Source organism: Triplophysa rosa, linkage group LG10, assembly GCF_024868665.1.
Source record: "Triplophysa rosa linkage group LG10, Trosa_1v2, whole genome shotgun sequence".
In the NCBI taxonomy this organism is placed as follows: domain Eukaryota; kingdom Metazoa; phylum Chordata; class Actinopteri; order Cypriniformes; family Nemacheilidae; genus Triplophysa; species Triplophysa rosa.
Genome location: NC_079899.1, coordinates 2,193,142 through 2,205,679, shown reverse-complemented (window position 1 = coordinate 2,205,679; position 12,538 = coordinate 2,193,142). Strand labels below are relative to the sequence as shown.

The 12,538-nt window shown below is 38.4% G+C and overlaps 1 protein-coding gene across 1 annotated transcript in view; it reads left to right on the top strand.

The window, feature by feature from the left end:
* LOC130560295 (ribonuclease inhibitor-like) overlaps window positions 1-12,538 on the top strand; it is a 19,118-nt gene that overhangs the window by 3,207 nt on the left and 3,373 nt on the right. Inside the window, exons 5-10 of the mRNA XM_057343999.1 lie at window positions 183-356; window positions 443-613; window positions 6,775-6,948; window positions 7,154-7,324; window positions 8,501-8,671; window positions 8,903-9,076. Coding sequence (XP_057199982.1) covers window positions 183-356; window positions 443-613; window positions 6,775-6,948; window positions 7,154-7,324; window positions 8,501-8,671; window positions 8,903-9,076 — 1,035 coding nt within the window. The remainder of the gene's footprint in view (window positions 1-182; window positions 357-442; window positions 614-6,774; window positions 6,949-7,153; window positions 7,325-8,500; window positions 8,672-8,902; window positions 9,077-12,538) is intronic.

The following is a 12,538-nucleotide window of genomic DNA, read 5'->3' as shown; positions in this document are numbered from 1 at the left end:
AATGAACAACTACTAGTCAACTAAAGAAATCTCTAGTCGAGGGCAGCCCTTGAGTCTCCACTATTGCTTTAATGCAAGGCTTGTCTAATATGAACTTCCCTAGTGAGTGAACATAATTTATGAGACAAAACCTGCCAAGTTGGCCGGTTGATTTGACAGAGTTGCTCTTTATCTATCTGTAGATTCTTGAAGAGTCGTGATGCTGAAGCAGCTTGTGTTTCTCTGACTGAAGTTCTGGGTGAGAATCCATTACTGCTGAAAGAACTGAATCTGAGTGACAATAAACTGAGAGATCTGGACGGAGAGAAACTCTCGGCTCTATTGATGGACTCTCATAGTAAAGTGGAGACAATCAGGTGAGTTTCATATGTACAGTATAATAACCTTCATACATGTGTGTGTTATAAAGATCTGATGATGATGATGATGATGATGTGTTTAGATTGAATAACTGTGAGCTGACAGAGAAACAGTGTTCAGCTGTAGCTGCTGTTCTGTCCTGTAAAACCCTGGTGAGAGAGATGAATCTGAACAACAGTCGTCTGCTGGATTCAGGACTCAAACACATCTGTGACAAACTGAAGAATCCTCAGTGTCAACTCCACATACTCAAGTGAGATCATCTATCACATTGTTGTGTTTTATAGCTAGATAGGGTTCGCTCAGAAATGCAGTCTGTCACATGTACAGGCACATCTCAAATAATTAGAATATCATGAAAAAGGTCAATATTTTTTGTCACTCATTTCAGAAAGTGAAACCCTTATATTATATAGATTCATTACACATAGAGTGAAATGTTTCAAGCCTTTATTTCTTGAAATTTTGATGATTATGGCTTACAGATAATGAAAACCCAAAATTCTGTGTCTCAGAAAATTAGAATATTGTGAAAAAGTTCAATATTTGAGAGTGAGATTGTCACACCCTAATCAGCTAATTACCACAAAAGGTTTCCTGAGCCTTTAAATGGTCTCTCAGTCTGGGTCAGTAGGCTACTCAATCATGGGGGAGACTGCTGACTTGACAGATGTCCAGAAGACAGTCATTGACACCCTCCACAAGGAGGGTAAGCCTCAAAAGGTCATTGCTAAAGAAGCTGGTTGTTCACGGAGTGCTGTATACAAGCATATTCATAGAAAGTTGAGTGGAAGGGAAAAGTGTGGTAGGAAAATGTGCACCAGCAAAAGGGATAACCGCAGCCTTGAGAGGACTGTCAGGCAAAATCCATTCAAGAATTTGGGGGAGCTTCACAAGGAGAGGACTGAGGCTGGAGTCAGCACATCAAGAGCCACTACTCTTGTCAAGCCACTCCTGAACCAGAGACAACGTCAGAAGCGTCTTACCTGGGCTGTGGAGAAAAAGAACTGGACTGTTGCTCAGTGGTCCAAAGTCCTCTTTTCAGATGAAAGTAAATCTTGCATTTCATTTGGAAATCAAGGTCCCAGAGTCTGGAGGAAGAGAGAAGAGGCACAGAATCTATGTTGCTTGAAGTCCAGTGTGAAGTTTCCACAGTCAGTGATGATTTGGGGTGCCATGTCATCTGCTGGTGTTGGTCCACTGTGTTTTCTGAGGTCCACAGTCAACGCAGCCATCTACCAGGAAGTTTTAGAGCACTTCATGCTTCCTGCTGCTGACAAGCTTTATGGAGATGCTGATTTCATTTTCCAACAGGACTTGGCACCTGCCCACACTGCCAAAGGTACCAAAAGCTGGTTCAATGACCATGGTGGTACTGTGCTTGATTTGCCAGCAAACCCGCCTGACCTGAACCCCACAGAGAATCTATGATGAGAGACACCAGACCCAACGATGCAGATGACTTGAAGGCCGCTATCAAACCAACCTGGGCTTCCATTACACCTGAGCAGTGCCACAGGCTGATTGAAACATTTCACTCTATGTGTAATGAATCTATATAATATATGGGTTTCACTTTCTGAAATGAGTGACAAAAGATATTGACCTTTTTCATGATATTCTAATTTTTTAGATGTCCTGTACATGTTTGCTTTCAGGTCTTGAGTGTACTGTAAAGATACAATTTTCGTTTTTCGTTCATTAAAAAAACAGAAAAACGAGAATTCAGCTAGATTTTTCTTTTTTTTTACTTCACGGGTAAAAAAACGAATAAACAGCTTGAAAACTCGTTTTCCACATGTGGGTGGTATGAAACCCCCCCTCCCTCCCTTTTCATTAAAACCCCACTTAGCTGTTATAAAGTGCACTGTAACCCACTGCTTCGCGGGGCTTATTGCTTTTATAAAACGGTTATTCCATATGCGTAGCAAGGTTTCATGAAATAAAGTAAATAAAGTGATATTTAGGTTATGTAATGCAGTCAGCCGTTATAAATCGGGGTATTTTATAACGGCTTGGAACTCGGCTCAGCCAATCAGAATCAAGGACCAGAACTGACCGTTTTATAAAAATATAAATATTTTAGTTTATTTTAGTTTTGGGCAAGGGAAAAGCTGGATTTATATTAGAAGATTAAGTATTATTTTGTCTCATCACAATGTTGAAACTGGTGGTTGTTGGCTTTAACACATTTTTACGCAAGTTTGCTTCTTGTGTATTCCATCAAGTTTGGTGAACAAAGACTAATTCAGAGTTTTGCAAAGCTGCGCGATACACTGGACAGCACCCACCGGATGCATGTGTCAAAGTGATGTAGTCAAAGTGAAAGTGATTTATTTGTCACATATGGTGACAAATACCCGAAATGTGACCTCTGGATTTAACCCACACACGTAGTGAACACACACGCTGCACATCGTAAACACACACCTGGAGCAGTGGGCAGCAGTGGCGTAGCCAGGAATCACAATGTAGATCGGTGGGCCTAGAGAAAATAAGGTGGGCTAAGCCTAAAATGCATCTGTTATCAAAATACACAACCACACCTGCTAGAATACTCCACGTTTAATCAGAGCATAAGCCTGTATGTAAACAGTGTTAAGAACATAAGGGTAAGAACAGCATTAGCAAGATGACCACATCTTACAGACGCAACAGTAGTAGTGAATAGTACAGTAGTGGACGGTGTGTAAAAACAATGCTTGGTCATGGCTCAGCAGCCACATAAACCACATTAAATAAACAACTGTGACAAGGCAACCGCAAAGTAGGAAAATGTAGATGGCTTACATCTCGCGTTCAGTCCTTTCGGTTTTGCGTTAAGCAGGGAACACACATGATTCATGGACTCATAACCGCTGATCATGCTCAGTCTGTTTCAGTTGTGCTCAGTCGTTGTTTAGACTCCACAGATAAAACCATTCAGTGTATGGTGTTTAAAGTCTTTTATTAAACGTGTTTAATTACGACTGGCACCTGCGACTGATGACAATGAGAGAAATGCTGACAAAAATACAAATACAAATGAGCTATCATTGGGTTATTATTATTATTATTTAGACGTACGCTTTTTATTATTTATTTTTTGATAAATGCAGAACAACAAGCAGTGATGGGCAATTAGAACGTTTCTAAACAAGAAATTGTTTAGGCTGTTAAGTGCAAATATACGGAGCCTCAATACAAATTACAACGGAACCCAGCAAATTTTTTATTAAATAAAATATGTATACATTCGCTTAATCTTGAGTGCCTATACAGTAGTATTGCATACTTTGTATCTTCGAAGAGTATTTAGTTTTGATCACATTTATGAAAGAGAGATACAGGTGTACAATTATTTCCTGAAAAACACGAGCTGCTGGAGGCGGGACTAGAGGCGGGACTAGTGGGGAGAGTGGGACGGAACTACAGCACGAGCACACAACACATCATCACATTAATCCCTTCGTGTTTTCTACATTATGCACGNTGCGTAGCAAGGTTTCATGAAATAAAGTAAATAAAGTGATATTTAGGTTATGTAATGCAGTCAGCCGTTATAAATCGGGGTATTTTATAACGGCTTAGAACTCGGCTCAGCCAATCAGAATCAAGGACCAGAACTGACCGTTTTATAAAAATATAAATATATATCACAAATATTAATGTAATTCGTTCACATCTTTCTAGCTCTCCAGGGTTAAAGCTGCGTGAGACTCTGGACAGCTCGCAGCGGATGCATTACACAGTGTAGTGAAGCACAGAATAATGTTGATTTATGTGTTAAGCAGTCATAACTTTTATTTTAGTTTTGGGCAAGGGAAAAGCTGGATTTATATTAGAAGATTAAGTATTATTTTGTCTCATCACTATGTTGAAACTGGTGGTTGTTGGGTTTAACACATTTTTCCACAAGTTTGCTTCTTGTGTATTCCATCAAGTTTGGTGAACAAAGACGAATTCAGAGTTTTGCATTAGTTTTGCACAGCATTAGCAAGATGACCACATCTTACAGACGCAACAGTAGTAGTGAATAGTACAGTAGTGGACAGTGTGTAAAAACAATGCTTGGTCATGGCTCAGCAGCCACATAAACCACATTAAATAAACAACTGTGACAAGGCAACTGCAAAGTAGGAAAATGTAGATAAATAATAATAATAAATAATTCAATTATTTGTCAAGTATGGTGACCCATACCCGAAATGTGACTCTGCATTTAACCCATCCAGAGAGTAGTGACCACACGTACACCCGGAGCAGTGGGCAGCTATCACTGCAGCGCCCGGGGAGCAAGTAGGGGTAAGGTGCCTTGCTCAAGGGCACCTCAGTCGTTACCCGCCGGCCCTGAGGATCCAACCGGCAACCTTCTGGTCACGAGTCCGACTCTCTAACCATTAGACCACGACTGCCCCCCAGACTGCCCCCCGCATTACATAACCTAAATATCACTTTATTTACTTTATTTCATGAAACCTTGCTACGCATATGGAATAACCGTTTTATAAAAGCAATAAGCCCCGAGAAGCAGTGGGTTACAGTGCATTTTATAACAGCTACGGGGTTTTAATGAATCCGCTTCGCATCCTGCCACAACGCCCTTAGCTGTTATAAAATGCACTGTAACCCACTGCTTCTTGGTTTGCTTTAATATGAAATGCGCTAGGTTGCACAGAAGAAAGTCCAGTCTATAATCTGCCCTGTACAGTTTGTGTACGGTTGTTTAATGAGAGAAATGAAACATACTTTAGGAATTCCCACTGTACAGCAGCGGAGGACTATACTGTTCATTCATGGAACCGAGGGACAACAGAAGACATCACTTGCTGATCTTTGGTTGGCCAATCATCGGGAGGGGGCGTTTCATACCGCCCACATGTGTAAAACGAGTTTTCAAGCTGTTTATTTGTTTTTTACCCGTGAAGTTAAAAAAAGAAAAATCAAGCCGTTTTTTTAATGAACGAAAAACAAAAATGGCGCCGTTTTCTCACTCCCGTTTGTTCAATTTCAAACTGAAAAACAAATGACCAAAAGATACACAGACCCCTTAGCCTTTTGTCATTTTCATATTTTGTGTTTTTATATAAAACTATGTTGCAAGATCAGTATAAAACATAGTACAGTTTTTTGTAGTTTTTCTGTTTTGTCTTTTATAAAAAAATTATGTATTAGATTACTAGATTGTTAGATTACTGAAAGGGGGGTGTACAATACAAACTATATCTTAAGGTTCAAAATCCATTTTGGGTAATTTGATAGTTTAAACGGCAGAATAAAATGAAAGCCAAAAAATACAATTTAGTGATAGATCACTGAAGAGAAGTTACACCAAAAACACCTGTTAAGTTTGTAATTTCAGACAATTAAATATAAGCATTTAATGTAAGAAAAATTTTAGCATATTTTAGTATTTACTAAATCAACTGTACTATTTGCAAGGTTGTCTAGGAATTTTAAAAATTGCGTATCACACTCTGTTTCTGCCAATCTCATATTAATCTTGAGTGCCTATACAGTAGTATTGCATACTTTGTATCTTCGAAGAGAATTTAGTTCACATTTATAAAAGAGAGATGCAGCTGTACGATTATTTCCTGAAAAACACCAGCTGCTGGAGGCGGGACTAGTGGGGAGAGTGGGACGGAACTACAGCACGAGCACACAACACATCATCACATTAATCCCTTCGTGTTTTCTACATTATGCACGCACACGCCGATTGCCAACAAAACACGTATGACTTAGTTTGACTTACCGCGTGCAGTTCATGTCCAGCATCTTTTAGCACTGGGACGGCGCCATATATCAGTTTCAAACCATCTCCAAATCCAGCGTTATATCCACCATTTATATAACATCCATCACTGAAATGCCCTGAACAAACAGACACACCTAAACTTCACTATCGCAAGAGGAACGAGCTGCAGCCCGTCTTGACGCAGCGCAGATAATCTTGATGGTAAGCGGGTCTCTCTCGTGGGTTGGCTCGTGGGCGGGCTCTTTCCCTTCACCTTGCCGTGCTTTTGGCCAATAAAAGGAATAGGATCGCTGTGACGACACAAGGATCCAGAATTAGAAAAAACTTTCCGAAAAAAGTTGGAGTGCTGGGGGAGTGTATCAAGTACAGAAATACTACGTCATACGTCCAACTCGTTTTTTAACAAGCTGACCATGTTAAGCGTTTAACAGTGTAAAGAAGTCAGAATGCATGACATGGCATGATAGCCCTGCTTTAAAGAATAATACAATATGTACAGTATATCAGTATATCAATTTACCAGAATGTATACTTCAAAGTAAACTAGTATATAAATGAGGCGAACTCTCTGTAAAAATACCAGAGCAATTTAACTGTTACTGTTTATAGCTGTATGCAACTGCAGAATGCAATGTTACTGTAAAACAACAACAAAAATGTATACTTTGTCATAGTCTGTCTGAGTGCAGTATAACAGAAGGAGGTTACAGATGTCTGTCTGAAGCTGTGAGATCAAACCCTTCACATCTGATCTCACTGGATCTCACTGGAAATGATCCTGGACCATCAGGAGTCCAACTCATCTATCAGTTAATACAAGATACAAACTGTGCACTGAACACTGTGAGGTGAGCTGAGTTAAAATTATACAAAATAACTTAGGCTTATTGTTCATGAAGACATTGTTTCAGTATTATAATTCCATAATCTGTTTTATCAAAGCAGACTAACTGGAAATAAATGACCGTGTAATGGTTTTGATCAGCAGTTACTGGGCTTGTAGTTAACATTTTTTTATATATATATTGATTTGTTTAACTTCTACAACTGCAGGTTCTTGAGAAGTTCTTCTGCTGTGGAAGCATTTAAGTATCTGAAGACTCTTGGTATAAACGCTTTACTCCAGAGTGAACTGAATCTGAGTAATCGTGTACTATACGAGTCAAGAGTGAGACAGATCTCTGATCTACTGCAGGATAAACACTGTAAGATCAACACACTCACGTGAGTATTTGTTCTTTTTACTGTAAGTAGTCAACCAAAATGCGTTTCTATCACCACAATTAACATGGAAAACCTGTTCACTAAATAACCACCAGATGGGACAGTTGGTGCCTTTAGCTACATTTGTATGCAATATTGCAGTGTTAATTATGAACGATTTATCCGTGCGGTTATCTGTTTTTTAATTTCATGTGCCCTCATAATCTCATAAGCAATATGCAGTGAAAAAAAAACTATATATTAACCCTGATAGCACACATACATCTGGCTTACGTCTATTTTACATCTGCAAGACATCTACAATACATCATTTGCTCATCTGCAATACGTCTCTGAGATATCTGCTGTCAGATGTCATATAGACCTCTAGAAGATGTCTGTAAGATGTTTATGATTTAGAATGGATGTACAACAGCTCTTTCTAAGATGTTTAGCAGATGTTTTTAAGCAGCAGATCTCCAGATCTTTAGCAGATGTATTACAGACGTTCAGACGTCTCCGAGACGTATTGCAGATGAGCAAACTACGTATTGCAGATGTCTTGCAGATGTAAATGCAGACGTCAAATAGACGTAAACCAGATGGATTGTGCTATCTGTGTTAATATCAAATTATATATTCATATTTTTCAGTGTCTATTGTATGTTTCAGTTCAGGTTGAATTCTTTGCCTTAAAATACGTGTTGTACAGATATGTGGAAAATATGCTGCACATAACACATATTTATTCTGACATACATTAATCAAGTTTCAGGAAAAATATATTTGCAGATACCAAGCTGTTTTATTTGCATGTCCTCACAATGGGTCATTACGTAAGAAATTATAAATATGAGTAAACGGGACAACTGATGTTCATTCATGTTTAATCTTAATATTAAATGTGTATTTAACTCAAGGAGATGATCTATTAACTTGCTCTTAAAGGGGAAACACACAAATCTGAAATCTTCCTAAAAGATTAAAAACGGGCTGGAAAAAGGTCACTTTGAATAACTTTTTTTCTGGGGCAAAAAATGTAATAATGTAATTACACCTCAAACATCAAACTAAAATAAAATGCCCACTAAAGTTATGACCCCTTTAAAGATGATGATATTTGACATTTACACACATTAACAGTGTTGACGTTCAGTTTTGAGTGTTTGTAAATGTTTCTCTTGTGAAATGTTTCAGACTGTGGGATTGTGGTCTAACAGAAGAAAGTTGTTCATCTTTAGCTTCAGTTTTAAGCTCAAACTCCAGTGTGACAGAGCTCGACATGAGTAACAATTATCTTCAGGATTCAGGAGTGAAGAAACTACAGAAAGGACTAGAACATACCAACTGTAAACTGAAGAAACTCTGGTATCTACATTAAGAGAACATATGTTTTAAACAATCCTCTTAAATTAACAAGTAAATAATTAAATTTAAAAATTCTGTCAGCAGTTTGAATAAAAAGGGAAAAACTGCAGTTGTGTTTTTAGCAATATTGAACAACTTATACATGTGACGCTGGGTTCAGCTGGGTTTTAAAGTCAGAGTCACAAATATCAGCAGTAGTTGTCATTATTATTTCAAACGTCTGTTTTCTAGCCTGTCTGAGTGCAGTATAACAGAAGCAGGTTACAGATGTCTGTCTGAAGCTGTGAGATCAAACCCTTCACATCTGATCTCACTGGATCTCTCTGGAAATGATCCTGGACCATCAGGAGTCAAACTCATCCATCAGTTAATACAAGATACAAACTGTGCTCTGAACACTGTGAGGTGAGCTGAGTTAAAATTATACAAAATAGCAGATGCGTCGAAAGGGTTTATGATATAAGAGACACACAAGACACTGGCTTAACACTTAACTCTGATCGCACATGAGACTAAGCGAGTATCTAGCAAACGTGAGCGTCTCTTTTGTCATAAACCCTTTCGACGCGTCTGCAGCAGGCACGTATTTTGACATGATGCACGAGCACGTAGGTTCACATGACGTGGCAAACACATATTTTGACATGACGAGCAACACGCATGATGGGCTAAATACATGTTTTGACGAACTTCACATTACTGCTTCCCCAGAAGAGGAGTCACAGAACGCCACTGATGAGAACCAAGGTCATGTTTGGAAAATCATTTTCAGACGGTGAAACTAGCACTGCTGTGTGATGTGAAAATTTCTGTGAACTGTGTTTAATTTTCTGTTTATTTACATGATTCACAACACTAAAGAAGCAGCATACATTTTTAATGATAATACAATTGTTCATTTCTCATTTACTTAAAATGGCATGAGCATAACTTTTCATAAAGGTAAACCCCTTTAACACTAGTTTAAATGTCTCTGCCCACCAGGGAGTCAGCTTAGGTGAATGTAATTTAATTCTATGTATTATGATGTTATTATTATATGTAATTAATTATTGGTTGTGTTAAACTACCTTTTGTGTAGTACTAGTTTTGTGTAGTACATGTAGTTACACGTATTTCCATGCAACTTGGTGCAAATGAATCTGACAGTAACAGTAAAAAAATAATAGTGAATTGGATTTTGAAAATACATTAGAAGGAAATAGATTCTTATGTGACACCACAAAACAACAGCAGAAGAATAAACTTGATAATGCTTTGTTTGACCAGAGACAAACAGTTCACGACTGCTAATATTTCACTCCGGATTACACCAATGGGCAGAAGCTACTCTGAAACTGTAGTTAGATAAGCTACAAGCTACTCATAAGATAAAGTAGTTAAGGTATAGTTAAGCTACCCATTTGAAAGAGTATAGTTAGTTCACCAAAAAATAAAGCCATAATTTATTCACCCTCTTGTAATTTTTTATCAGAATGTCAGTATTCCTTTTGCAAAGCATTGTAAGGTTTCGGGGAACAATTTGAAAACTGGCACAGATGTCAAAGCTGTCGACCATTAGGCCCGGACAAAGGCTGGCACATTGGCATGGCAGGGAGCTCCGTCATACATCTGTGTGCATATATCACACATACATGAATGTACACATCCAAAACTTGGTACGTACAGTATTTAGTTCTCATCGACCCAAACAACTTTCGATATGCATTAGCTCCACCCAGAGGTTGCGCTAGACTTTTTTATTGTCTGTCATTTTGACAGACAGGCTCGTAAAAAACCTGTCATAATCAATTATTACCCTTCGTGCTAATTAGCATGTTCGTGACATCATCACGCTGTGTCTTGCGTTTACTCTCGGAACTTGCTGTATTTTAATACAACTGAATGCCCAATAAAGCCGTTGTTGTATTCATTCATATATTTAATGTTTCTGTTGTCAGACATAAAATAATAATTACAGACAAATGTTTATGTTCATATGTCCAGTCAGTAACAATGACAGGTGCTTGTAAAAGGTGTTTTGTCCTCACTCACTCATTTGTAAGCTGCTGTTTGGTCATGAATGTGCTGCTTCTGCCGCTCATTGAACAGAGAAGATGCCGAGAGAGACATTTTTCCACTCACTGATAGCTAATGTTTATCCAAAAAGATGCTAGTCGCTTTTCTGAAGGAAAAAACTGCACGCCTTTGTGTGTATGCGCGTGCATGCGATGCAGGGTCTGTGACTGATGCATCTGCACCGCGAGTCTCCGCTGACCGCACGCGCGTTTTCCAAAACTGACCAGGCATTGTGAGTAAACTAATGAATGGGAAACACACGTCCCTTCGCGATTGTGTTCAGGGCAGGGGTAGTAGCCTACGATCACGCTCTAATGAAGGGAAATGACAAAACGGGGAGTTGTAATCCGTCAAAATGACAGACAGCCTTCAGATTTTTCAGTCACTGGTAAACAAAATCAGTCAATGACGGAAAATATTCGGTGGCTCGGCTCCGCCCAACATATGATTATTGTGAATCTCAGTCAAAGCGCCACCAACTGGCAACGGAAAGCGTGTCACTCACAGCGGACGTTAAAACAGTCCACTTATATGTAACCATGTCACTTCAGTTCTGAAAATATGAAAGAATTTCAGATATCCTATCCTGCCATGGTAATGTGTGAAACTTTATTATTATAGTTGGACATTTTTGAGGCTCTTAGTATTCATAAAATGTCATGAAATTTTGCACATGCAACAGTTCGTTAGGCATAGGCAAAAGCTTAGACATGGAGAAAAATGAAATCTCACAGTGAAATCTCGAATAATGTGCGATGCAGTTTATGGAAAAGAAAGGAAACAGAAAGTGTCAGACCCGTCATCGCCACTTGCAGCTATATTTTGCTAACTGCTTTTACTTTTTCCTTTAGCAAATACTTTTATTACAGGGACTTACAGTACAAAGTAGCGAGTATTTAACTTGTAAGTTTAAGTACTTAAATGAAACACTGTAGCTATGTATCATGTAAAATAAAAAATGGAGCCATGTGAACTTTACTGCTCATTACTGCTGTTCTCATTAACTAGTTCTTAACAATCCAAACAAAAATGCATTAAATGCATTTAGCATCAGTTTTGTTTTTATTCACATTTAAAAGGAGAATGGTCTTATTGGTTGTAGTTGCTTCCCGATTAACTTTCTCTTTGCAGACATTAAAGCAGGGGCTTTGCTAGACCTGAAGCTCTACTGGGGCACAGGCCCCCATTACTTTTTCTATCACTTTTTTCTTAAGTATGCAACACAATGCACTATACAAACATCCCTTGCTTAAACCACTACAGTGCAACAATCCCGGGGAAGGTAAACATTTATGTATCATCAACATACTTACCATAAACTTTATTAACATGTTTGCATGCACTGTATGGAAATAATGAAAGCAGAGAGACACAGAGAGATGAATCTGCATTCATTACACAATGATAACAATCAATAATTTCATCCGTTCAAGAATTTACAATATTTCAACAAACCAGTTGTTTTATGGCTCCAACTATAAAGAACATATTTTATCTTTTTTTAAATAGTATTTTCTGGTTACACAGCCATGTCCAAACAATCCAGCTGTACTGCCTATAATAGCACATACTGGCTGCCAACACTAGAGCTAGTCAATTAAATATTCATTTCATTTCTGAAAGTACAGAACACAAATGTTTTTCTAAGCAACAATATAATTTTACAGACTTGACAAAGGTTTTGTCTGAGACTTGACTGGCTGGGGATGTACAGTACAGTAGTTTGTTTATCAAGTCTTGCCTCCCTCAAACTCACCATCTCTCCTTTCTGCTTCCATTTCCCTCCTTTGCACAAACAAATTCTGATGT